Raw genomic sequence first — 24,750 nt, forward strand, 5'->3', positions numbered from 1 at the left:
GAAGAAATCTCCAAGATCGTCAAGCCCAACTGATCACCCAACCCAAACTAATCAACTAGTCCATGGCACCATGAAACACCTCCAGGGACATTGACCACACCACCTCCCTCAACAGCCCATTCCAATGGGCAATCTCTCTTTCTGTGAAGGACTTCTTTCTAAGATTGAGCCTAAACTTTCCCCTGCACAGCTTGAGACTGTGTCATCTTGTTCTGTCACTGGTTGGCTGGGAGAAGAGACCATTCCCCACCTCAGCTGCTGTAGGCACATGACAGGGATGAGCATCCAGCCAAGCAGCCCTCTACATCTGCAAGGGAGGCAAGAAGAGTCCCAAGGCTGCACTCCCATCACATGCTCATGGATTAGGTACACTAAGAAAAATGTTCTTCTCCCGCTCTACTCTTTCATAATGAGGCCACATCTAGAGTACTGTGTCCAGTTTGGGGTCCTCAGTTCAGGAGAGACAGGGAACTGTTCGAGAAAATCCATCAGAGACTACAAAGATGATGAGGAGACTGCAGCATCCCTGTAAAGAGGAAAGGCTGAAAGACCTGGGGTTTTTTAGCCTGGAAAAGAGAAGACTAAGAGGGGATATTAAGAATGCTCATCAATATCTAAAGGGTAGGGATCAAGAGGATGGGCTCAATCTCTTTTCACTCAAGTCCAGTTATAAGACAAAGGTCAGTGGGCACAAACTGGAACCCAGGAGGTTCTATCTGAACACAATGACTTTTCTTGTGAAGATGACAGAGCACTGGCTGCCCAGAGAGGCTATGGAGTCTTAGTGCCATGGTTTAGTTGACTAGATGGTGTAGGTGATAGGTTGGACCCGATGATCTCGAAGGTCTTTTCCAACATGATTGGTTCTGTGATTCTGTCTGCTTCTCTGGAGAGATTCCAAACCCACCTGGACACAATCCTGGGCAACCTGCTCTGGGTGACCCTGCTTCAGAAGAGGGGTTGGTCAGACTAGATGATCTCCAGAGGTCTCTTCCAACTGCCACCATTCTGTGGTTCTGTGATTCTGTGATCAAGATTGTGCTTACATTACTTGCTCTGATACCCAAAACAGCATTAAACTCCTACTCTGACTCTCAGTTTGAGATCAGTGACATGTCAAGCTGCCTGTTAGCCAGGGCAGCCAGTGCCTGCCTGTTAGCAGGCACAATAAAGTTATTGTGATACCTCCACCAAAACAAAACCTCTATGTCCTTACCAGCCTGTATTCCCAGGCAGGCTCCAAAGCTGTCTGAAAGAAGCTGGAAGATGATGATACCCTAAAGAACAAACATCGTGTTTGTCCAACACTACCCAAGGTGCAATAGATGAAGGAGGAACCCTGCAACCACAGAATATTGGCACAGGCTCCATGCCAATGATCTTGGGCTGGGAAAGCTCCAGAGCAGGCTGTTACAGCCGCTCTCCAGCCCTGACCCTGTCAGGGATATCACAACCAATACCAGCAGGGTTGGACTCTGCACTTTCCCCCTCCCTGAGCAGCCAGGGATTTGGACCTAAACCACCCCAATTCCTGACCTCCAGGAGCAGGCAGCACAGCAGGAGCAGAGTGTAGGATGACAAGTCACCAAACAGCATATGGACTTCCACTGCTTGTTTTATTCCTGCTTTAATTAAAGCCAGACTTGTCGGGATAAGTCAGCTATTGTGTTCCCTTGCTTTGTCTGCTTCAAGTGGCCTGCTTGAGGCTTTCAGCAGTAACTCATGAACTGAGGAATCTCTTTCATTGATCCATTGATCACAGATCCACAGCCCCTCTCAAGAACCATCTGTCTCCTTCTCCTAAAATACTCCAGGGTGGGTCACTGGCCATGAGAGCACTACAGGCACTGATTTTCAGATGAGATGAACTCATCCATGAGATAAACTCTTTAATTGTACTAAGCAATGGGGAGGCCGCACCTCGAGTACCAGGTTCAGTTTTGGGCCCCTCACTACAAGGACATTGAGGTGCTGGAGCGTGTCCAAAGAAGGACAATGAAGCTGATGGAGGGTCTAGAGCACAAGACTTTTGAGAAGGAGCTGAGGGAGCTAGGATTTAGCCTGGAGAAAAGAAGACTGAGGGGAGACTTTCTCACTCTCTACAACTCCCTGAAAGGAGGTTGTAGTGAGGTGGGTGTTGGTCAAGTGATAGGACAAGGGGAAACAACCTCAAGTTGCACCAGAGAAGGTTTAGGTTGGACATTAGGAAAAACTTCCCTGAAGGAGTTGTCAAGCCCTGGAACAGACTGCCCAGGGAAGTTGTGGAGTCACCATACCTGGAGATGTTTGGAGGAGATGTTTGGAAGAGATGTAGATGTGGCACACTGGGGCATAGTTTAGTGGTAGGCATGGCAATGTAGGGTAAATGGGTGGCCTTGATTATCCTAAAGGTCCCTCTTCCAGCCAAAACAGTTCTTTGGTTCTGTGAATCTGTGAACTGTGTCCTAGAGATGCCATTTGTCCACAGGCTAAAGACAGCCCAGGGTGGAAGTGTTCATGTTTAGTCAGATTCCTGGCTTGACACTAGCACTGGAGGGTAACATACCTCATTATACACTCAACACCATGACCATGAGGCTGTGAACTTGAGAAAGTCTTGAAAATACTGTAAGAAAGGCAGTTGGGAGAGTGGAGAAATTGCTGACATCTCTCTTAAATCTTATTCTTCATGGCTGTTTTGGACAGAAGGCTGGTTTGGGGCAGGGAAAGGAGAGCGGAGCATGAGTGGGACTCTTATGCTGAGCACTCCATTAACAGATGAAAACAAATCCATGAGATTTATTGGAATTCCTCATGAGGTAATGCTGTAGGAGAAGTTAGAGGATTAATGAGGTGTTGAGATTTTTTTCTTGTTCTTCCTTTAGTTTTTTTCTGACTTGGGCAGGCCTCCTGTTTATTATTCCTAACTTGCATTCCTCTCCAGATCCAGTGTTCAAAAGAACCCCCCTTCCACTTCTCCTCCCTGCTCCCCCTCATTCAGGAGTGTGTGTAAATATTTACAAACCTTTCAAAGCCTCTCCCCAAGCTGAAGTCTGCAGCCACACTCAGCCTGTTTGCCTAACGCTGAACCAAAGGCCTTGTTATTGCCCCTGTGAGCTAGGGCCCCTCCACCAGGAAACCTCCAAATGACTCCTCATAAATGTATTAAATATTGAGAGCAAAGGTTCAAATATAGGTGTGTTGACAGTAGAAGAGGGGAGGGGATGTGACAACCTTACTCAGCTCTACTGGCGGATGGAAAGGTTGTTGGCCGGAGGCTGACCTAAGGAGGATAGGGAGTGTGAGGAATACAGAATGCCAAATTAACCAGGTTGGAAAAGACCTTTGAGATCATTCAGTCCAACCTATCACCCAACACCATCTCATCAACTAATCCATGGCACCAAGTGCCTCATCCAGGCTCTTTTTAAACACTTCCAGGGATGGTGACTCCACCACCTCCCTGGGCAGCACATTCCCATGGCCAATCTCTCTTTCTGGGAAGAATTTCTTCCTAACCTCCAGCCTAAACCTTCCCTGGCACAGCTTGAGACTGTGTCCTCTTGTTCTGTTGGTGGTTGTCTGGGAGAAAAGACCAACCTCCAGCTGACTACAACCTCCCTTCAGGTAGTTGTAGATGGCAATAAGGTCTCTCCTGAGCCTCTTCTTCTCTGAGCTAAACACCCTCAGCTCCCTCAGCCTCTCCTCACAGGGCTGTGCTCCAGACCCTTCCCCAGTTTGGTTGCCTTTCTCTGGACACATTCCAGCATCTCAACATCTTTCTGAAACTGAGGGATCCAGAACTGGACACAGCACTCAAGTGTGGCCTAACCAGGGCTGAGTACAGGGGCACAATAACTTCCCTGTTCCTGCTGGCCACACTATTCCTGATGCAGGCCAGGATGCCATTGGCCTTCTTGGCCACCTAGGCACACTGCTGGCTCCTATTCAGCTACTATCAACCACTACCCCCAGGTCCCTCTCTGCCTGGCTGCTCTCCAGCCACTCTGACCCCAGCCTGTAGCACTGCATGGGGTTGCTGTGGCCAATGTGCAGAACTTGGCACTTGGATGTGTTCAATCTCATGCCCTTGGACTCTGCCCATCTGCCTGGTCTGTCAAGGTCCCTCTGCAGAGCTCTCCTACCCCAACTTGGTGCCATAGAAGCATAGTGATGGATCATAGAATCATGGAACTGTTGAGGTTGGAAGGGAACTTTTAGATCATCAAGTAGCTGCTCGCTTAGAGCTCACAATCCCACAACTATTGCTAAGTTACTAAACCACATCCCTCAGTACTACATCCATGAATCTTTTAAATACCTCCAGGGATGGTGACTCCACCACCGCCCTGGGCAGCCCCTTCCAATGCTTGAGAACCCTTAGTGAAATGCATCCATTCCACCTCACGCTCATTAAAACATCCAGGATGATAACAGAGTAATAGAATAATAGAATAAACCAGGTTGGAAAAGACCTTCAAGATCATCGTGTCCAACCTATCATCCAACACCACCTAATCAACTAACCCATGCAACCAAGCACCCTGTCAAGCCTCCTCCTGAACACCTCCAGTGATGGCGACTCCACCACCTCCCCGGGCAGTCCATTCCAGAATCGTGCAGACATGAAAACACTGAATGGTTTGGAAAGGCTTAGAAGGAACTTCTGGAGATCAATTAGTCCAAACCCCTGCCAAAGCAGCTTCAACTAGGGTAGGCCACATAGGAATGCATATAGGTGGGCTTTGAAAGTCTCCAGAAAAGGAGACTCCACGATCTGTCTGGGCAGCCTGTTCCAGTGTTGTGTCACCCTTACAAGAAGAAAGTCTTTCCTTCTGTTGAGATGCAAGTTCCTGTGGTTGGTCTGGTTTGCATCCATTGCCCTTTGTTCTACCACTGGGCACCATTGAAAAGAGCCTGGCCCTTTCTTCTTAACACCCAACCTTAAAGTATTTATAAACATTGAGAAGATCACCTCTCAGCCTGCTTCTTCTCCAGGCTAAACAGCCTCAAGTTCTCTCAGCCTTTCCTCACAGGACAGATGTTCCATTCTCTTAACCAACCTCATAGCTCTCTGTTGGACTCTCTCTAGTACTTCCCTGTCTCTCTTGAAGTAAGGAGCCCAGAACTGAACACAGTATTCCAGTTGAGGCCTCACTGGGACAGAATAGTGAGGGTCCACTCTGACTCACAGACTAACAGAAACACAGAACATTAGAGGTTGGAAGGGAGCTCCAGAGATCATCCAGTCCAACCTCCCTGCCAGAGCAGCATCACCTAGAGCAGGTCACACAAGAACACATCCAGGTGGGTTTTGAATGTCTCCAGAGAAGGACACTTCACAACTTCTTTGGGCAGCCTGCTCCAGGGTTCTGGCACCCTCACACCAAAGAAGTTTCTCTTCATGTTGAGGTGAAATTTTCTGCGTTCAAGTTTGTATCCACTGCTCCTTGGCTTATTGCTGTGCAGCACCCAAAAGAGCTTGGCCCCCTCCACTTGACACCCACCCCTCAGAGATTGAGAGACCTTGATCAGATCCCCTCTCAGCCTTCTCTTCTCAAGACTAAACAGCCCAGGGTTCTCAGTCTCTCTTCACAGGGCAGATGCTCAAGTCCCCTAAGCATCCTCCTGGCTCTCCCTTGGACTGTCTCCATCAGGTCTCTGTCTCTCTTGAACTGGGGAGCACAGAACTGGACACAGGATTTGTGCTGTGGTCTCAGCAGGGCAGAGTAGAGGAGGAGAAAATCCTCCCTATATCTGCTGGACTCCAGTTCACCATTGAGAACATCCAATCCCCAAAAGTACAAAGCACCCAAGTACAAATTTACCTTACACCCAAACTCTTCTACCTGCAGTTCTGGGATGTGGCAATCTCCCTTTCCTTGCACCCACTTCTGAACTTGGCTCTCCATAGCTGTCTTCATCCTACCCAGCCTGAAATAAAGGCAAACCCTGAAATCTTACTAAAAAGTCCCCCAGGCTTCTCTCGGCTTTGGGTAGAGGAAGAAGGAGATTCTGGCTGGATGGGTTAAATACTCAAAACAAAACTTTTGAGCCCATCCTGAACCTGCATGTGCATCTAGGAAACTTTCCTGACAATGCCCCCTTCCAGAGATTTTTCTTTCTCTTTTAAAGCATAGGCCTGCATGAATTCATCTTTGTTTTGTTTTAAATAAGGTGAAACAGAGGTAATTCCTCAGCTGTATCTGTACACCAAGCAGGCAAGAAGGGGAAGACAAAAGGAGCCCAGAGTTTACCCACAGAAGCTGCCCCTGAGCGTCTGCTTTCAGAGCCCATGGCTGCGATCTCACCAGGCTCCCTGCTGATGGGTTAAGTTCAATCTCATTTATTTTGGGCCTGATCCAGCATGATTCCAGCAACTCAGAGCAATGCCCTCCTCCTGAGCCTCAGAGAGAAAATATGAAGGCAAGGAGATTGCATCTTAACACAACACCCTAACCTCTAGAAGCACTTGGAAGATTGGTGAAAAATGATGCTTCAGCCGTAATCCCAGCCAAGGTCCTGGCTCAGGAACAACCTCTCACATTGTCACTGTGCTTTCTCCCTCTTTATGCAAGAAGGGAGGAGGTCAGCCCTGCTGACTGGACAAATCCCACTTGATATTCCTTTCCAAAATCTCCCCTTTCCAGCCCTCACATTCAGAAACACCACAGTACATCATGCAGCGTTATCGTCAGGGTAGCTTATCAGCAGAGATGGTGAAGGACATCTCAGCAATTCTCGGAGTCTGCCCCACAGAGGGAGCGGCTAAGCCATCTCACAGTTACCTCCTGGGGGAATTCCACTTTAAAAGCTATGGGGAGATGTCACAATTTCATTGTGGATTCCAGTTCACTTCTCTTCCATAAGTAGATGGAAAGATAAAGTTTTTGGTTGTCCCACTGGCACCACAGCCAGCTCTGTACTCACAGTAATCTCTGTACTCACAGTAATGATATATGATGATATTGATGAGTCAAATGTCCAATGGGACATCAATCTTTCAGTCCTATTAATAAATGAATGTGGTGGGTTTGAGGCCCAGGTGCCTTTAAGATGACCACAGGACAATGGAAGCTGCTTATTAGTAGGTAAGAATCATAGAATACTTCATGTTAGAAAGGACCTTTGAAGGTCATCTGGTCCACCCCCCCTGCAGGGAGCAGGGGCATCTTGCACTACATCAGGGTGCTCAGAATCCTGTCCAACCTGACCTTGAATACTTCTGGGTATGGGACATCTACCACCTGTCTGGGCAACTTGTGCCAGGGTCTCACCACCCTCAAGGAAAATGTCTTCCTTCTCTCTAGACTGGATCTCTCTCTTTTAGTTTAAACCCATCACCTCTTGTGCTGTCACAACAGGTCCTGCTAAAAAAGGTGTCCCATTCAAAGAGGAGTTCCCCATGAGAAAAGTCATTCTGAGTCACAGCCTGGTGCAGTACATCTCCCAATGTCTGTGGCAGACACTGCTCAGGGAGAAGAACACAAATCCAGGCACTTTCTGAAGTCCTTTTTCTTGCATGTCACCAGCACCTGGGCTCTTCAAAGTATCACAGTAGATAAGAGGTTGGAAAGGACCTCCAGAGATCATCAGGTCCACCCCCCCTGCCAAAGCATGATCGCCCTGGGTAGTCTGCACAGGAATGCATCCAGGTGGGTTTGGAAAGTCTCCAGAGAAGGAGACTCCACAACCTCTCTGGGCAGCCTGCTCCAGGGCTCTGGCACCCTCACACCAAAGACGTTTCTTCTCCTGTAGAGCTGAAACCTTCTATGTTCAAGCTTAAACCTGTTGCTCCTTCTTTTACTACTGTGCACCACCAAAGAGAGCTTGGCCCCCTCCACTTGACACCCACCCCTCAGAGACTGATCGACACTGATCAGATCCCCTCCCAGCCTTCTCTTCTCCACACTAATCAGCCCCAGGCCTCTCAGTCTCTCTTCACAGGGGAGATGCTCAAGTCCCCTAAGTGGCTCTCTGTTGGATATTCTCTAGCAGTTCTCTCTTTTTCTTGAACCGGGGAGCCCAAAACTGGATGCAGTTTTCCAGGCTCTTGTTTTCACAGAATCACAGAAACATTCAGGTTGGAAAAGACCCTTGGGATCACCAAATCCAACCCAGATCCCTACTCTACAAGATTCACCCCTAAACCACATCCCCAAGCACCACATCCAAACGGCCTTTAGACACATCCAGGGTTGGGGACTCAACTACCTCCCCTGCCCAGCACATTCCAGTGCCTGACCACTCTTGCTGTGAATTTTTTTTTCCTAATGCTGAAGGTATGCTCTTGCCTGGACATCTTAGTATCCCCCTGAGGGCATCTTGGTTGTGCAGTTGTCTCATCCTTTCCTGACTTGAGGAAAACCATCTGCCTTCATGAACTCCACCAGCTGTAAGTCCCAGAAGACAGTACTGCTGTGTGAAGAAGTAAGTTATTTTTTCTCTTTTAAATCAGAGACTGATTAATTTCTTCAGTGCCCCTTGCTCCAGTCATGTCAAGTTCTACAGCAGTATATAAAAGAAAGAAAGAGCAAAAATAATTCAAGTCCCCCCTAGAGGTATGAAACACAAGGGACATGGCTAAAAATACATCAAAGTGGACAGCTTCATGTAAGAGTTTGAGGGCAGAGTCTTAATGACTTTTAAATTGTTTTCTCATCCACAAGGAACGACCAGAGACTGACACTGAACAACTGTAGGAAAGAGAGTTATCAATAGTACATGTCAGCAAGGAGATGTCAAGGGAGATGCTGGAACCAGCCTGTATTTCCATTAATGAGGAGTAGAGAGTGAGCATAACAAAAATAATTGTAGATAATGCTGAGAAAAACTTGTGGGAGCAGATTGAAATGCAAAGCAAGCAACAGACTTGGAGAAACATCCAGATAATGGATGGCCTGGACAGGCTGGAAACTTGAGCAGAGAGGAACCTCATGAAGTTCAACAGGGACAAGTGGAGAGTCCTGCACCTGGGGAGGAATAACCCCCATGCAGCAGTGCAGGTGAGAGGTGACCTGCTGGAAAGCAGCTCAGCATAGAAGGATGTGGGAGTACTGGTGACTGTTGGAGCACAAGTTCACCAGGAGCCAGCAATGAGCTCTTGGGGCCAAGAAGGCCAAAGGTCATCTGGGGTACATTAAGAAGAATGTGACCAGCAGGTGGAGGGAGGTTCTCCCCCACCTCTGCTCTAGTGAGGACACAGCTGGAGTACTGTGTCCAGTTCTGGGCTCCCCAGTTCAGGAGAGGTGATGAGCTTCTGGAGAGAGAGCAGAAGAAGCTACAAAGATATTGAGGAGCACCTCTGTGAGAAGGAAAGGCTGAGAGCCCTGGGGCTGTTGAGCCTGGAGAAGAGCAGCCTGGGAGGGGATCTGATCAATGCTCAGCAAGAGCTAAAGAGTGGGGGTCAAGAGGATGGGGCCAGACTCTTTCCAGTGGTGTCCAGCAACAGGACCAGGGCAATGGAGACAAACTGGAACACAGAAAGTTTCATTTGAACATGAGGAAAATCTTCTTTCTTGCCAGAGTGCCAGAACGTTGAAGCAGACTGCCTGGAGAGGTTATGGAGTCTCTTTCTCGAGAGACTTTCAAAAGCTACCTGGATGTGTATCCTATACAACCTGCTTTAGGTGACCCTGCTTTAGCAGGGTGGTTGGACTGGAACCTCTCCAGAGGTTTCTTCCAGCCTCCACTGTTCTGTCATTCTGAGGTAAGCAAGTGAATGTTCCCAGAGAGCCAGAGGAGCAGTCCAGAAAGGTAGCAAAGGACAGAGGAAATTATTTTGAGAAGTTTGCAAGAGTTTTCTTCCTATCTATAAAAGGTAATTGCAAAAAGGAGAAGGAAGAATGTTCTTTAGATGCTGAAGAAAGAGCAAATTGGTGGTTTGATCTCAAATTATGATTAGTTTGAACTCAGATTAAGGAAAAAATATATCTGTGAGGCTAATAAAACCCTGGAAGGGGTTGTTCAGGGAAACTGTTGTTAAGACCAGAGTACACAAACAACCTCAGTAACAGCCTTGGTGGTCTCAGTTCAGTCTTGCTCCCAAAAAGATCCAGCTCCATGGAAAATCATTCTCAGTGCTGTTATTCACAGAACCACAAAATGTTAGGGGTTGGAAGGGACCTTGAAAAAGCATCGAGTCCAACCCCCCTGCTGGAGCAGGATCACCTAGAGTAGGTCACTCCTATGCAGTCTTGATGTTTGGGAGAGCTGGGTGCAAGCTTTGTCTCCTGAATTCACTATTCACTGCAATTTTCACTGTGTGAACTTACAATAAATATATTGGAATCATGGAACAGAATAATAGAATTGTTTTGATTGGAAGAGACCTTTAAGATCATCAAGCCCAGCTGTTATCCCAACACAGACAAGTCCACCACTAAACCACGTCCCTCAGCACCACAGCTACACAACTTTTAAATAGCTTCAGGAATGGTGACTCCACCACCTCCTCATGAAGCCTGTTCCAGGGCTTGACAACCCTCTCAGGGAAAAAGAAATCTTTCATAACAGCCAACATCAGACTCCCCTGGAACAACTGAGGCCAAATATTATTCACAAATCTGTTCAGGAAACTTTGTGGTCAAATCCACATCTCTCAAAGGGTAAAGGATTCAAATTTCCCAGGGAATAAACTGAGGGGGAAAAAAAACCAAAAAACTAAACCCACAAAAAAGCACAGGTGGCCCAGCTGCCAAAATGGGCACCAGCTACAAGCACGTTGCTTTGGGCAAGTAAAAGCAGTATTGCAGGTTGGAGGAACAGAAAGGTGCTGAGAGAGTTGGGGCTGTTCAGTCTGGAGAAGAGAAAGCTCCAAGGAGACCTTGCTGTGGCCTTTCATTATCTGAAAGGGGCTACAAGAAAGCTGGGGAGGGACTTTTTAGGGTGTCAGGGAGTGATAGGACTAGAGAGAAATGGAACAAAACTAGAAATGGATAGATTCAGATTGGGTATCAGGAAGAAGTTTTTCCCCTTGAGGGTGGTGAGACACTGGAAGAGGTTGCCCAGGAAGGTGATGGAAGCCTCATGCCTGGAGGTTTTTAAGGCCAGGCTGGAGGTGGCTCTGAGCAGCCTGACATAGTGTGAGGTGTCCCTGCCCATGGCATGGGGGTTGGAACTGGATGGTTCTTGAGGTCCATTCCAGCCTTGACAATTCAGTGATTCTATGATTTTCCTACTTTTCCTTCAGCTTAAACTTCTGGGACACTCACAGAACAATTATTTGCTATTTGTAATTCATCATTTGTTGGATCCCATGAGAAAAAAAAAAAAGGGTGAAAAAAAAGGGTGTTACAAATGATAATGGTTCCAAAAAAATGGTGCATCATCTTATACTTCATAACCTACTCAATGCCAAAGCTTCCTGTGCCCTCACTGTTGGGATCATCAAGATGCCAGAGAGGTAACCACCAACCACTAACTCTTTGCAGTCACTGCTTAGAAGCAGATTCAGCTTCGTGCATGTTCCTATCGAGGAAAGCACAGCAGTCTAAGCACAGCACAGCAGTCTGAGCCACTTTGGGAGACACTTGAGACTGATATTTCATAGTGCAGAAATATTGCTCTCTACAACTACCTGAAGGGAGGTTGTAGACAGGCAGAGGTTGGTCTCTTCCCCCAGGCAACCAGCACCAGAACAAGAGGACACAGTCTCATGCTGTGCCAGGTGAGGTTTAGGCTGGAGGTTAGGAAGAAATTCTACACAGAGAGAGTGATTGCCCATTGGAATGGGCTTCTCAGGAAGGTGGTGGAGTCACCATCATTGGAGGTGTTCAGGAGGAGACTTGCTAGGGTGCTTGGTTGCATGGGTTAGTTGATTAGGTGGTGTTAGATGATAGGTTGGACACGGTGATCTTGAAGGTCTCTTCCAACCTGGTTTATTCTATTTCTATTTATTTCTATTTCTATTTCTATTTCTATTTCTATTTCTATTTCTATTTCTATTTCTATTTCTATTTCTATTTCTATTTCTATTTCTATTTCTATTTCTATTTCTATTTCTATTTCTATTTCTATTTCTATTATTTCTATTTCTATTTCTTTGTAACTAAAAAGCTGAAGGTGACCCAGAAATGGGCACTCACAGCCTAGAAGCCAAACATGTCCTGGGCTTCATCCCCAGCAGCCTGGACAGCAGGTAGAAGGAGGAGATTTTTACTCTTTTCTCCACACTGCTGACACTCCAGCTGCAGTGCTGCGTCCAGCTCTGGAGTCCTCAGCACAGGAGAGACATGGATCTGCTGGAGCAGGTCCAGAGGCGGCCATGACAATGGTGAGAGGGGTGGAACCCCTCTGCTGTGAGGCCAGGCTGAGAGTTGGGATTGTTCATCCTGGAGAAGAGAAGGCTCCAGGGAGACCTTTCAGGCCCCTTTCAGAACTTAAAAGAAAGATGGGAACAATCCTCTTAGCAGAGCCTGTTGTGACAGGACAAGGGGTGATGGAGAGATTCAGACTAAGTAGAAAGAAGAAATATTTAACACTGAGGATGGTGAGACCCCGTTCCAGTTTGCCCAGGGAGGTGGTAGATGCTCCATCCATGGAAACATCCCAGATCAGGTTGTCTGGAGCTCTGAACAACCTGATGTAGTTGAAGGTGTCCCTGCTGACTGCAGGGAGGTTGGACTAGATGGCTTAAAGCTCTCTTCCACCCCAAGCCATCTGTGATTCTATGAATACGTGAACAAGGAGCAACCATCACAGAATGGCCACATCCATTGCCAAATTGAGGCAGCTAAGGAGTGGTGAGTGACCAGCCCAGCTCATCTGCAGGGCAGCATTGCAGCCCAGTTTCTGCAGCACAAGCGAGCTCCTTCTCCCCATCTTCAGCAAGGAGGGAGCAGCATTCACTTGGCTCCAAAGCTGCTCTGGGAAAGATCAGTAATAAACAGTTATCTCTGAAGGCTTCAGGGGCTGGAGGCTTTTGCATGCATGGCAGAATTCCCTGTTCCTTGGATTCCTTAAGGGACCTTCAACAGCCTTTGAAATATGATACATTTGCATCCTACTGATAAAGAAGGTTAATACTTTTGCTGCTTTTCTCACAAAAGTGATCTCAATTTTATAATCTGCTACTATTTATCATTGACTGGGAGCTGATAGTGAACTTTTCAAGCAGGAGAAATTTAACTACCTTATTAAAAGATGATCTATAGGGTGCTTTAGTCCAAGAAAGCTCTGAAATGGGAACACAGACATTTATTTTTTTTGTGTCCCCAGTGGTTAAATTGTTGTAATGAAAGTTATACAAGTCATTTCTCCACAGAGCAGCCTCTTTAGATTTCCACACCCCCACCCCCCCCAAACCACTTTTTCTTGGCTCTGAAAGTGTGGATGGTGGCATTTTATCACATGAAGCTTGGCTGGAATTGATGAGGGCTATGTTTGCAGCAGCCTTGGCACAGTGGTTACAAAACTCAGTTCCATAATCAGATTTTGAGCACTTCAAAGAGGCTTCACATCTCAGGTTCAGCTGCCTGACTTTGATACCTGGATACACCCCAAGTGCTTGGAAACCTGCAGATTTCCAAGCCATTCCTAATTCCAACAAACTGTGAAAGGCCAAGCTGTCTTAGAAAACATTTCAGGTTTGTTCCAAATAAAGCTTTGAAATCCTTTCAGCAAAGAGCTCTGAAAAGGCATTTGAGTAACTGAGTGCATGTTTTCTGAGTGCATTTTCACACATTTCCACTACAAGGTAATTCGATTCCCTTTCCTTCATGAAATAATAATTCCACATAATCAGAGGAAGAGATGGAAGCCACCCATTAGCTTATCCCTTCCACCCACCTGCTGGTGCAGATTGTTCCCTACAGCATACACTGAAACCCAATACATCCAAGGTGTTGCAATTTAGCCATCATCCTCTGTCCAGCTTCCAGAGTGCTCTGAGCAAGTGTCAGACCTTGGGGAAAGGGAGTGGGGAAAGGACTTTTTCTCCATATGATGCAAAACTACTCAATTTTTTTGTAAGGAAAATGATAGTTTAAAAATCTAGTAACAGGAAATCACACAGTATCACAGTATCACAGTATCACTTAGGTTGGAAAGGACCTCGAGGATCATCGAGTCCAACCTGACACCACAGACCCCATGACTAGACCATGGCACCAAGTGCCACGTCCAATCTCCCCTTGAACGCCTCCAGGGTCGATGACTCAACCACCTCCCTGGGCAACCCATTCCAATGCCGAATGACTCGCTCGGTGAAGAACTTCCTCCTCACCTTGAGTCTGAACCTCCCCTGGCGCAGCTTGAGACTGTGTCCTCTTGTTCTGGTGCTGGTTGCCTGGGAGAAGAGGCCAACTCCCTCCTGGCTACAACCACCCTTCAGGTAGTTGTAGAGGGCAATAAGGTCACCCCTGAGCCTCCTCTTCTCCAGGCTAAACAATCCCAGCTCCCTCAGCCTCTCCTCATAGGGCTTGTGTTCAAGGCCTCTCACCAGCCTTGTTGCCCTTCTCTGGACACGCTCAAGTGTCTCAATGTCCTTCTTAAACTGAGGAGCCCAGAACTGGACACAGTACTCAAGGTGCAGCCTAACCAAAGCAGAGTACAGGGGCACTATGACCTCCCTGCTCCTGCTGGCCACACTATTCCTAATGCAGGCCAGAATGCTATTGGCCCTCCTGGCCACCTGAGCACACTGCTGGCTCATATTCAGGTGGCTGTCGATCAGCACACCCAGGTCCCTCTCTGTCTGGGAGCTCTCCAGCCACTCCGACCCCAGCCTATAGCTCTGCATGGGATTGCCATGGCCAAAGTGCAGCACTCGGCACTTGGACTTGTTGAAAGCCATCCCATTGGACTCTGCCCATCTTTCCAGTCGGTCGAGGTCCCTCTGCAGAGCCTTTCTACCCTCTAATTGACTAACATCTGCCCCTAACTTTGTGTCATCTGCAAACTTGCTGATGACTGACTCTACCCCTTCATCCAGATCATCAACGAATATGTTGAAGAGGACAGGGCCCAGCACTGATCCCTGGGGGACACCACTGGTGACTGGCCTCCAGCTGGATGTGGCACCGTTCACGACCACTCTCTGGGCCCGGCCCTCCAGCCAGTTCCTAACCCAGCACAGAGTGTAGTGGTCCAATCCACAGGCTGACAGCTTAGTCAGCAGTTTGCTGTGGGGGACGGTGTCAAAGGCCTTGCTGAAGTCTAGGTAGACCACATCCACAGGCCTCCCCACATCCACCAGGCGGGTCACCTGATCATAGAAAGAGATCAGGTTGGAGAGGCAGGATCTGCCCTTCCTGAATCCATGTTGGCTGGACCTGAGCCCTTGGCCATGCTTCAGGTGCGCAGTTATTGCTGCCAGGATAATCTGCTCCATCACTTTCCCTGGCACTGAGGTCAGGCTGACCGGCCTGTAGTTTCCAGGTTCCTCCATCCGACCCTTCTTGTGGATGGGGACCACGTTGGCCAGTTTCCAGTCATCTGGGACCTCACCAGTGAGCCAGGACTGGAGGAAAATGATGGAGAGTGGCCTAGCTAGCACATCCGCCAGCTCTCTCAGCACCCTAGGATGGATCCCATCTGGTCCCATGGACTTGTGGATATCCAAGTGGCTCAGCAGGTCCCGAACTAACTCTTCATGGATTTCCAGGGTATTACTCTGCTCCCCGACCCCAACGCCCAGCTCCGGAGACCACTCGTCCTGAACTCCTGCCTTGCTGTTAAAAATTGAGGCAAAGAAGGTGTTCAGGACCTCAGCTTTATCCTCATCCTCAGTAACTGTGTTCCCCTCCAGGTCCACTAGGGAGTTCAGGTTCTTCCTGCCCTTCTTCTTATTGTTAATATATTTATAAAAATGCTTTTTATTATCTTTGACTGAGGTGGCCAGCTTCAGTTCCAGCTGGGCCTTAGCCTCCCTACTTTTATTCCTACATAATCTAACAGCTTCCTTGAACATACCTCGAGAAGCCTTCCCCTCCTTCCAAAGGTGATACAGCCTCCTCTTCCCCCTTAAATCCTCCAGGAGCTGCTTGCTCATCCAGGCCGGTCGCCTTCCCCGCCGGCTTGCCTTCCGGCACATGGGAACCGCCAATTCCTGTGCCTTCAAGAGCTCCTGTTTGAAGTAGGTCCAACCCTCCTGAACCCCTTGGTTCATGAGGGCTGGTACCCAGGGGACTTTGCAGACAAATTTTTTAAATAGGCTGAAGTTCGCCCTTCGGAAGTCCAAGGTGGAGGTTCTGTTGGTGCTCCTCCCAATCTCCCTGCATATTGAAAACTGCATATTGAAATGGGGTTCTTAATGGGGTCCCTTCCATTCTGTGTCCCTTTGGAGACAGAAAGTGAGGCTGGAAAGATAGAATCCTAGGATCCTTAAGTTTGGGAAAAGCCTCTAAGATCATTGAGTCCAACTGTCAATCAAACACCACCATGCCCACTAAACCATGTCCCCAAGTGCTGTGTCCACCCATTTCTAGAACACCTGCAGGGATGGTGACCCCACCACCTCCCTGGGCAGCCTGTTCCAATCCCTGACAACTCTTTTAGGAAAGAAATGTTCCCTAATATCCAACCTAAACCTTTCCTGATGCATCTTGAGGCCATTTCTTCTCATCCTCCACCACTAGCTACTTGGAAGAAGAGACCAACACCCACTTCACTACAACCTCCTTTCAGGGAGTTGTACAGAGCAGTAAAGTCTCCCCTCAGCCTACTCTAGACCAAACCATCCCATATCTGTCAGCTGATCCTCATAAGATTTGTTCTATAGAGTGTGATGAAGTTACATAGGTCAAGGCTTTCTGGGGCATAGTGGGAAGGGTCTGCACTGTAACATCCCATGGGTTGCTCCCTGCACCCATGTTCATGGCCAGGAAAACAAAAAGGGACCAGGCAAGTGGTGGGAGAAGCGAGGAAAACTGGGGGACCACCACTAAAAGTCCCTTTTTGATTACATTTGCCATGAAAGACCTTAAAATGAGCCTAGGAGGGAAAAGTGGGATATCTTTGGAGAAAATGATGTTCACAAGGATAAAATGTTAAGATCCCTCTGGGGTTTGACTTATAAAAGAAAAAACTATTTGGGTTATTTCCAGGTGAGTGTTTTTACATCTCTGCAGAGTAAGCACTGAGCAGATTTTTCTCCACCCTCTCTATGAGCATCCCTTTTCTGCTCCTTCTCCCTCATCCCTGTCATTAGGCACTATCTCTGCTGCCCCAACAGCCAGCTGGAACAGAGCCTCCATGTTTAAAAGACATTTAGATGTCTCTCTCCACAAGAGAAAAATTGCTAAGGGAAAAAGGCATCCCTGGGAGGAGGAAGAGGTGAGGGAATCTCCCCTCATTTTCCTTGCTCCCTTTGGGAAGACAGAGCTGATCTGGAAACAGACTGTGTGCATTTCACACTTGTTTCTTCTGCTCTGTTACAGAATCACAGAATCAACCAGGTTGGAAGAGACTTCCAAGATCATCAAGTCCAACTGATCACCCAACCCTATCCAATCAACCAGACCATGGCACTAAGTGCATCATCCAGGCTTCTCTTAAACACCTCCAAGGACACTAACCACACCACCTCCCTGGGCAGCCAATTCCAATGGCCAATCTCTCTTTCTGAGAAGAACTTCTTTCTAAGATTGAGCCTAAACTTCCCCTTGCACAGCTTGAGACTGTGTCCTCTCATTCTGTTGCTGGTTGCCTGGGAGAAGACACCAACCCCCACCTGGCTACAACCTCCCTTCAGGTAGTTGTAGACGGCAATAAGGTCTCCCCTGAGCCTCTTCTTCTTTGAGCTAAACACCCTCAGCTCCCTCAGCCCTATCCTCACAGGACTGTGCTCCAGACCCCTCACCAGCTTTGTTGCAATTCTCTGGACGTGTTCCAGCATCTCAACATCTTTATTAAATTGAGGGGCCCAGAACTGGACACAGTACTCAAGGTGTGGCCTAACCAGTGCTGAAGGGCTGGGGCTTGTGTTATTTGTGCTAATTTTGAGACACCAGGCATCCTGTGAAGAGCTGATAGATGGATTGTGATGAAACTGGCCTTAATACAGAATACAGAATTAACCAGGTTGGAAAAGACTTTCAAGATCATCCAGTCCAACCTATCACCCAACACCATCTCATCAACTAAACCATGGCACCAAATGCCTCATCCAGGCTCTTTCTAACCAATTCCAGTGATGGTAACTCCACCACCTCCCTGGGCAGCACATTCCAATGACCAATTGCTCTTTCTGGGAACAATTTCTTCAGAGAAATTTCTTCACAGAACTTAGCCTGAGACAGTCCCATGCTGAGTTGCAGGCCTATCTCACCCTCTTCCCCTCCCACAAGTCTGTCACTATCTTGCACATAAGGAGTATTTCTTGACAGGTTCCTTTTGACAGTCATCCTCTCCTGCCTTAATATCTCAGTCCTCTAAATCCTCACTCAACCTCACTTCCTGTGGACCCTCGCCTGGCAGGCTCACAATCACTGCCGTCACCCGGCTGGGGGATAAAGGGACGCCTGCAAGAGATATTTCCCTACCCTTAGATGGAATAACAAAGCAGAACAAAACAAAATAAAACCTTTTGAGACCTTGACATATTTTTCATCCCTAATAGGGATTAAAACAAAGGTAAAAATCTGCTGCAAAGCAAAATTAGCTGAAGAAGAAGTCCTGCCTCTCTCCTCTTCTAAAGGATTTCAGCTCATGGGAAATGTTTTGCATGTCAAATCTGTCATGGATTCAGCTTGGGGTTTGACGCAACCTGTTGATGTCACCCAGTTCCTTAAAAACAATCTAATTTCCAAACAACCTCCCCAGTTTTATTTTGATTTATTATTTTTTTGTCATTGGTGGGATTGAAAGCTTTAGGCGAGCAGTTGGACTTGTAAGGTCTCTTCCAACCTCAACAGTTCTATGATTCCATGAAAACAGAGTGGAACAACAAAAAGGTCTTTTTCAAGACACAAATTTGTCCAAATCTATAGAAACCCACCAAAAAAAACCCAAACCAAAAACCAAACAAAAAACCCCAAACCAAAACCCAAACCAACCAACCAAAAAACCCCCCCAAAAGCAAACAAAAACCCAAACCCATCACTTCCACTCAAGTTACATTTTTCCCTCAGAAACCAACCTCAAAACACCAGCCTCAAAACACCACCTCCCTGCCCAGCCTCCTCTTCTCCAAACTAACCAGCCCCAGCTCCCTCAGTTGCTCCTCATAAAATTTATTGTCCAGGCCCTTCACAGCTTCCTTGCCCTGGTCCAACCCAGAATCCTACTCTACAGGGTTCACCCCTAAAATATATCCCCAAGCACCATATCCAAGTGACCTTTAAACACATCCAAGGTTGGTGACTCAACCAACACACAAATTTGTGCAAAACTATACAAATCCACAAAAAACCAAACCCATCACTTCCACTCAAATGACATTTTCCTTCAGAAACCAACCTCAAAACATGCTTTTTCCCCACAATCCTGACTGACTCATAAACATCTTCACATGTTAATTACTGGTGCATGGCCAGGCTGATAATGGTTGTCAGCCTGCTGTGCCCACCACAAAGCTGTTGCAGAGCAGTCTAGCCATTGGGTTTGGAGGTTACAAAACTGTTAACTACCACAAAGCATAAGAATCACAGAACCACAGAAACATTCAGGTTGGAAAAGACCCTCAGGATCACCAAGGCCAACCCAGAACCCTACATTACAAGGCTCACCCCTAAACCAGAGCCCTAAGCACCACATCCAAACCACCTTGAAACACATCCAGGGCTGGGGACTCAACTGCCTCCCTGCCTGACCACTCTTGCTGTGAAAAAATGTTTCCCAGTGTCCAGTCTAAACTTACCCAGTAGCAGCTTGAGGCCATTTCCTCTTGTTCTGTCACTAATAACCTGTGAGAAGAGACCAGCAGTAGCCTCTCCACAACATCCTTTTGGGTAGCTGGAGTCAGCTAACCATCCCCAGCTCCTTCAGTTGCTCTTCATCACATTTATTCTCAAGGCCCTTCACAGCTTACTTGACTTCCTCTGCACTGGCTCCAGCACCTCCACATCTCTCATGTATGGAGGTGCCCAAAACTGGACACAACACTCAAGGTGTGGCCTGACCAGAGCTGAGTCCCAGGGGACAATCCCCTCCCTGCTCCTGCTGGACACAGCATTTCTATTCCCAGCCAGGAGGCCATTGGCTTTCTTGGCCACCTGGGCACCCTGCTGCCTCATATTCAGTTGCTTGTTGAAGAAGATGAAAAGGACACACTTGTTTCACTCAGATGTCATCATTTCATGATCACCTCCACCAGGTAAATGCTGATATATTGAGTACAGAGTTGTGGTTCCAGATTAAATGGCTGTTGCCAAAGGATATCTCTGGAAGCATTTAAGGTCAGGTTGGAATGGATTCTGGTTGGGTGAAGGTTGGGTGTGATGATCATAAATCACTAATTGATCATGAGAAGTAGAAATTCCTCTGCAGAGACACGAGCAATACAAACACATTTGGAGTTTTAAAGTGCAGTGGAAGACAAAAAATCCTAAAAATTCCCACTTTGTAGTTGTCAGGGCTTTCTTAAGGCTGCCTGGGAGCACTGGTCCCAACTGGGTTAACACTTGGCTTGTTTACAGGAGCCTTAAAGTAGAGTCACAACTCATCACATCGGCAGTGACTGCAAGAATTGAATTCGAGAGGCTCAACACATCAGTAAGTCAATGTTTGATCATTTGAAGCTCCTGCAGAGATGAGCTGCCTTGGGGATTTCAGAAGGTATCTTGTACCTGCTCATATAACCTAGAAGGAATCTGCAACCTGTTTTGGCCACAGCCTCCACTAATAGACTCAGGCACCTGTAGGCCATACTGTGTGTTAGAGATCATAGAATCATAGAATGGCTTAGGTTGGAAGGGACCTCAGACATCATCCACTCCAACCTCCCTGCCATGGGCAGGGACACCTCTCAACTAGACTCAGCTGCTCAGAGCCTCATCCGACCTGGTCTTGAATACCTCCAAGGAGGAGGCACCCACAGCCTTCCTGGGCAGCCTATTCCAGTGTCTCACCATCCTTGTACTGAGCAACTTCTTCCTAAGATCCACTCTAACCCTGCTCTCCCTCAGCTTCAAATCATTCTCCTTTGTCTTGTCTCTAGAAACCCTTAGGTAAGGTCCTTCTGCAGCCTTCCTTCAGGCAGCTATAAGATCCTACTGAACTCCACTCTTCTCCAGGCTGAACGACCCCAGCTCCCTCAGCCTATCCTCATAGTAGAGGTGGTCCATCTTGGTGTCCCTCCTCTGGGCTCATTCCAACAGCTCTGTGTCCTTCTTCTGCCTGGGGACACCAGAATTGGATGAAATATTCAAGATGGGGTCTCAGCAGAGCAGAGTCAAGGGGCAGAATCCCCTCTCTTGCCCTGCTGGCCACACTCCTCTTGCTGCAGCCCAGCACATGGGTGTCTTCTGGGTTGCATAAGGACACTTCCAGCTCATGGTGAGCTTCTCATCAACCAACACTCCCTAGTCTTTCTTTAGAGCTACTCTCAACCTGCTCTGAACTTGCACGTGTGTGCTACTTCCCCAGTTATCTGACTCTTACTCACACATGTTCCCCTCTTCCCCTTCTCTCTTTGGGGCTCAGAGTGCAGTCAGCAGCCACTGCAGTCTCCCTCACCTGTCCTGGGTGCCGTGTGACCCCACTTTTTCGTTCTTCATGCAGAAATCAGGCGAGCTCTGCAGGTAAATCAGCTCTGTCTCCTTAACTGGCCTGATATCAATATCCTTTGGCACCAGGTATTTCCGTGTGCCCATGGGCCGATGAACCACCTTGGTGGCTGACAGATACTTGTTTTTGAGGTCCAATGCAATGTCTCTTAGCTCTTGAAGGCCTTTCCAACAGGTCTTGATAGAGCATGAACCAGAAACTCCATGGCACTTACATTTCATTTCAAGAGAGGCTTTCAAGACCTGCAAAAAGGAATGCAGGAGTTAGGAAATGCCCTTCCTTGTCTCACTTCAGAACATCACACAAGCTTGCTAAAGAAGGCACTTCCTTAGCACTTTCTAGAGCAGCTACTGGGAATGAGATCCCACAGCTCCTTGGTGACCACTATCAGCCCAGGATTACTTTCACCAAGGCACCTTTGAAGTCAGCAGGGAAAAGAACATATTGAACTTTGCTCAGATATCTATGTAGGGTTGTGCTTCCACCCTCTAAGGAGCTGAAAATCAAGGGCAATCCATAAAGGAATGATTATCATCTGTTTCTGCCTCCAGCAGCTTTGGGTAATAAAGATGTTAAGGCTCTGAGGAACTCAAGGCATCCTCACCTTGCCTTACTTCCTCACACGAGGCCGAAAGAGCCTTTTAGGTTGGTTCTGCACTAGTCTCATTTCTGTGGGACACAGAAGGATGTTGCCAGGAAGGGATGAATGATTCAGCCATGGCTTCAATAGGTCCCAAGCAGAACAAAAAAATTGCCCATTGGAATTCAAATCAAAACTCAGGACATTTTGAAAATTAAAGGAACCACCAGAGTGGGAATGGTAGAGAAACACACCCAGGGGAGGCAAGCTCAGCATGGTTGTACTCTGCAAAGGTGAGCTCAGCCTGGAGATACACAGTAAGCTGCCAAGGAGCTCACACATTCCAAGGTTTGTCTACTCCACAGGCAGCCTTGGAAAGACCAAGCTGTGTGGTAGGACCAGACCAGGGAGCCACTGCAGTCCCAGAGATGGGTGTAGGGCTCAGCTTTACAGTCCTCCACCCATTTCTCTGGCTGTGTGGAGGGATTTGCACCTTGGTGCACACCAAGCTTTGCACGTGGTGAGCATTATCCCTTCACTGGATGCAAGCTGTTAGAAGCAGCTCCTGCCAGATATGGGAATAATCACTAGGGAAACAGTTTGAGAGGGAAAACTCAGCCCTCCTGGCTGCAGGGATGGCTGGGAGGCAGCTGCTGCTGGACACATCTGGCAGATGATAATCCTCCATGCTTCCACAGCTTGTGCAACGCCCTTGGCAGAGCACCACGGACCCATCCCCACCACACCTCTTGGGCTAAGCAAGCCAGAGCCATCCTTGTCTGGGGAAAGGCTGGCAGTAAGACATCCCACCCCTGGTGGCATACAGTGACAATACCATTCTGGACCTCCTGAGGCCTAGCACAAGTTATATAGCCACAGCCTTCAGCAAGCCAAAGGAGCTGGGAGCAGTCTAGGAGAAACCTGCTCCTTTCACTAGCTGCTGGAGACACTGAACCTCGCAGAGCAACCAACCACTTGTACAATGACAACAACTCTTGTGGATTTGTTACCTGTCTCCCTACTTCACTGTTGTGCAGATGCATCAGTTTATTGGCTTGTGATCCTGATTTTTTCATCTTCATGGGAGCATCTGAAAATTTGGACCCCATGATAAGACCATAGTTGAGGTTGTCTGCACATCCTCCCCATCGATACCCAGGTCCAGGTGTCTCACCTGGGATGGGACCACAGGAACAGCCAGGGAGGTCCCCGGTGGTGCAGGCTCTGGCGATGGTGTGGCTGATAGCAGCAGCAGAAAGGGCATACACAAATGCTGACTCTCTTGTGCCTAGAAGAGACAAGAACTCCAGCTCAGCCTCCTGGGACAGCTAAACATTCCCTTAAAGAGACTCGCAGAACACCAAACACATCAACTTAATGCAGATGAGCCCTCCCATGGCATTACCAGCTTGGAGAACGTCTCCTTTATAGGGTGTCAGGTAATGACAGGACTAGGGGGAAAGGAACAAAACTAGAAGTGGGGAGATTCAGATTGGATGTTAGGAAGAAGTTCTTCCCCGTGAGGGTGGTGAGACACTGGAACAGGTTGCCCAGGGAGGTGGTGGAAGCCTCATGCCTGGAGGTTTTTAAGGCCAGGCTGGATGTGGCTCTGAGCAATCTGATGTAGTGTGAGGTGTCCCTGGCCATGGCAGGGGGGTTGCAACTAGGTGATCCTTGGGATCCCTTCCAACCCTGACAAGTCTGTGATTCTATGATTCCTAAGTGAGGTCTTGAACACAAAGTAACATCCTAGCAGGGCAAGGAGGCACGTGAACCCATGGAATTCTCAGTCTGTCCTCTTAGGAGAGGAGCTCCAGCCCTCTGCTCATCCTCGTGGCCCTTCTCTGGACACCTTCCAGCACCTCCAGAACTGGACACAGTTCTGCAGGTACTCCACATACACACCCCCTGCCTGACTCTACTCACTCATGTCCCCCGCAGTGCTCTTTACCTCTCTCTAAGTCCAGCAGGTAGTTAGGAGCCAGCTCAATGGAGGAGCAGTTCCACCTCATGTCTGAGAAGGTTTTACGGCAGGTCTTGATCACCTCCCGTGCTGCCTGGATGATGGTCTGCATCAGCTCCAGGTTGCTGCGGCACAGCTGCACCTGGGACACCACCAAGCCCTCGAGCTGCTTGCAGTGCTGGGTTTGATTCAGGGCCAAAGCTGAAGGTGTCTTGGACAGAGCTCTGAGGAGACAAGCAGATGTAGAAAGGCATTAAAATCCACATGAAATATTATTTTTTCAGGTCAATGTTGTCTGTGCTACCTCCTGCTCAGTCAATGTGTTATCCTGTGTTCATCTGACTTGCTGTGGCATGCAGTGACAGGACAAGGGACAATAGTTTTAATCTACAGCAGGGTAGATTTAGGTTGAACATTAGGAGGAAATGCTTTATGATAATGGTAGTGAAATACTGGAACAGGTTGCCCAGAGAGGATGTGGAGGCCCCATCCCTGAGACATTCAAGGTCAAACTTAACAGGGCCCTGAGCAACCTGATTGAGTTAAAGATGTCCATGCTCAC

At 47.9% G+C, this 24,750-nt stretch overlaps 1 protein-coding gene across 3 annotated transcripts in view; it reads right to left on the reverse strand.

The window, feature by feature from the left end:
- WNT11 (Wnt family member 11) overlaps positions 1 to 24,750 on the reverse strand; it is a 49,957-nt gene that overhangs the window by 3,354 nt on the left and 21,853 nt on the right. For 2 of the 3 annotated variants that reach the window (XM_068139353.1, XM_068139336.1), the window contains exons 3-5: positions 24,177 to 24,412; positions 23,236 to 23,513; positions 21,595 to 21,887 (exon numbers count right to left, since the gene is read on the reverse strand). In XM_068139353.1, coding sequence (XP_067995454.1) covers positions 21,595 to 21,887; positions 23,236 to 23,513; positions 24,177 to 24,412 — 807 coding nt within the window. The remainder of the gene's footprint in view (positions 1 to 21,594; positions 21,888 to 23,235; positions 23,514 to 24,176; positions 24,413 to 24,750) is intronic. The other variant, XM_068139343.1, reaches the window with a different exon arrangement.

This window comes from Melanerpes formicivorus, unplaced genomic scaffold (assembly GCF_026170545.1).
Source record: "Melanerpes formicivorus ecotype bairdi unplaced genomic scaffold, bMelFor1.0.p_v2 SCAF_1, whole genome shotgun sequence".
NCBI lineage: Eukaryota > Metazoa > Chordata > Aves > Piciformes > Picidae > Melanerpes > Melanerpes formicivorus.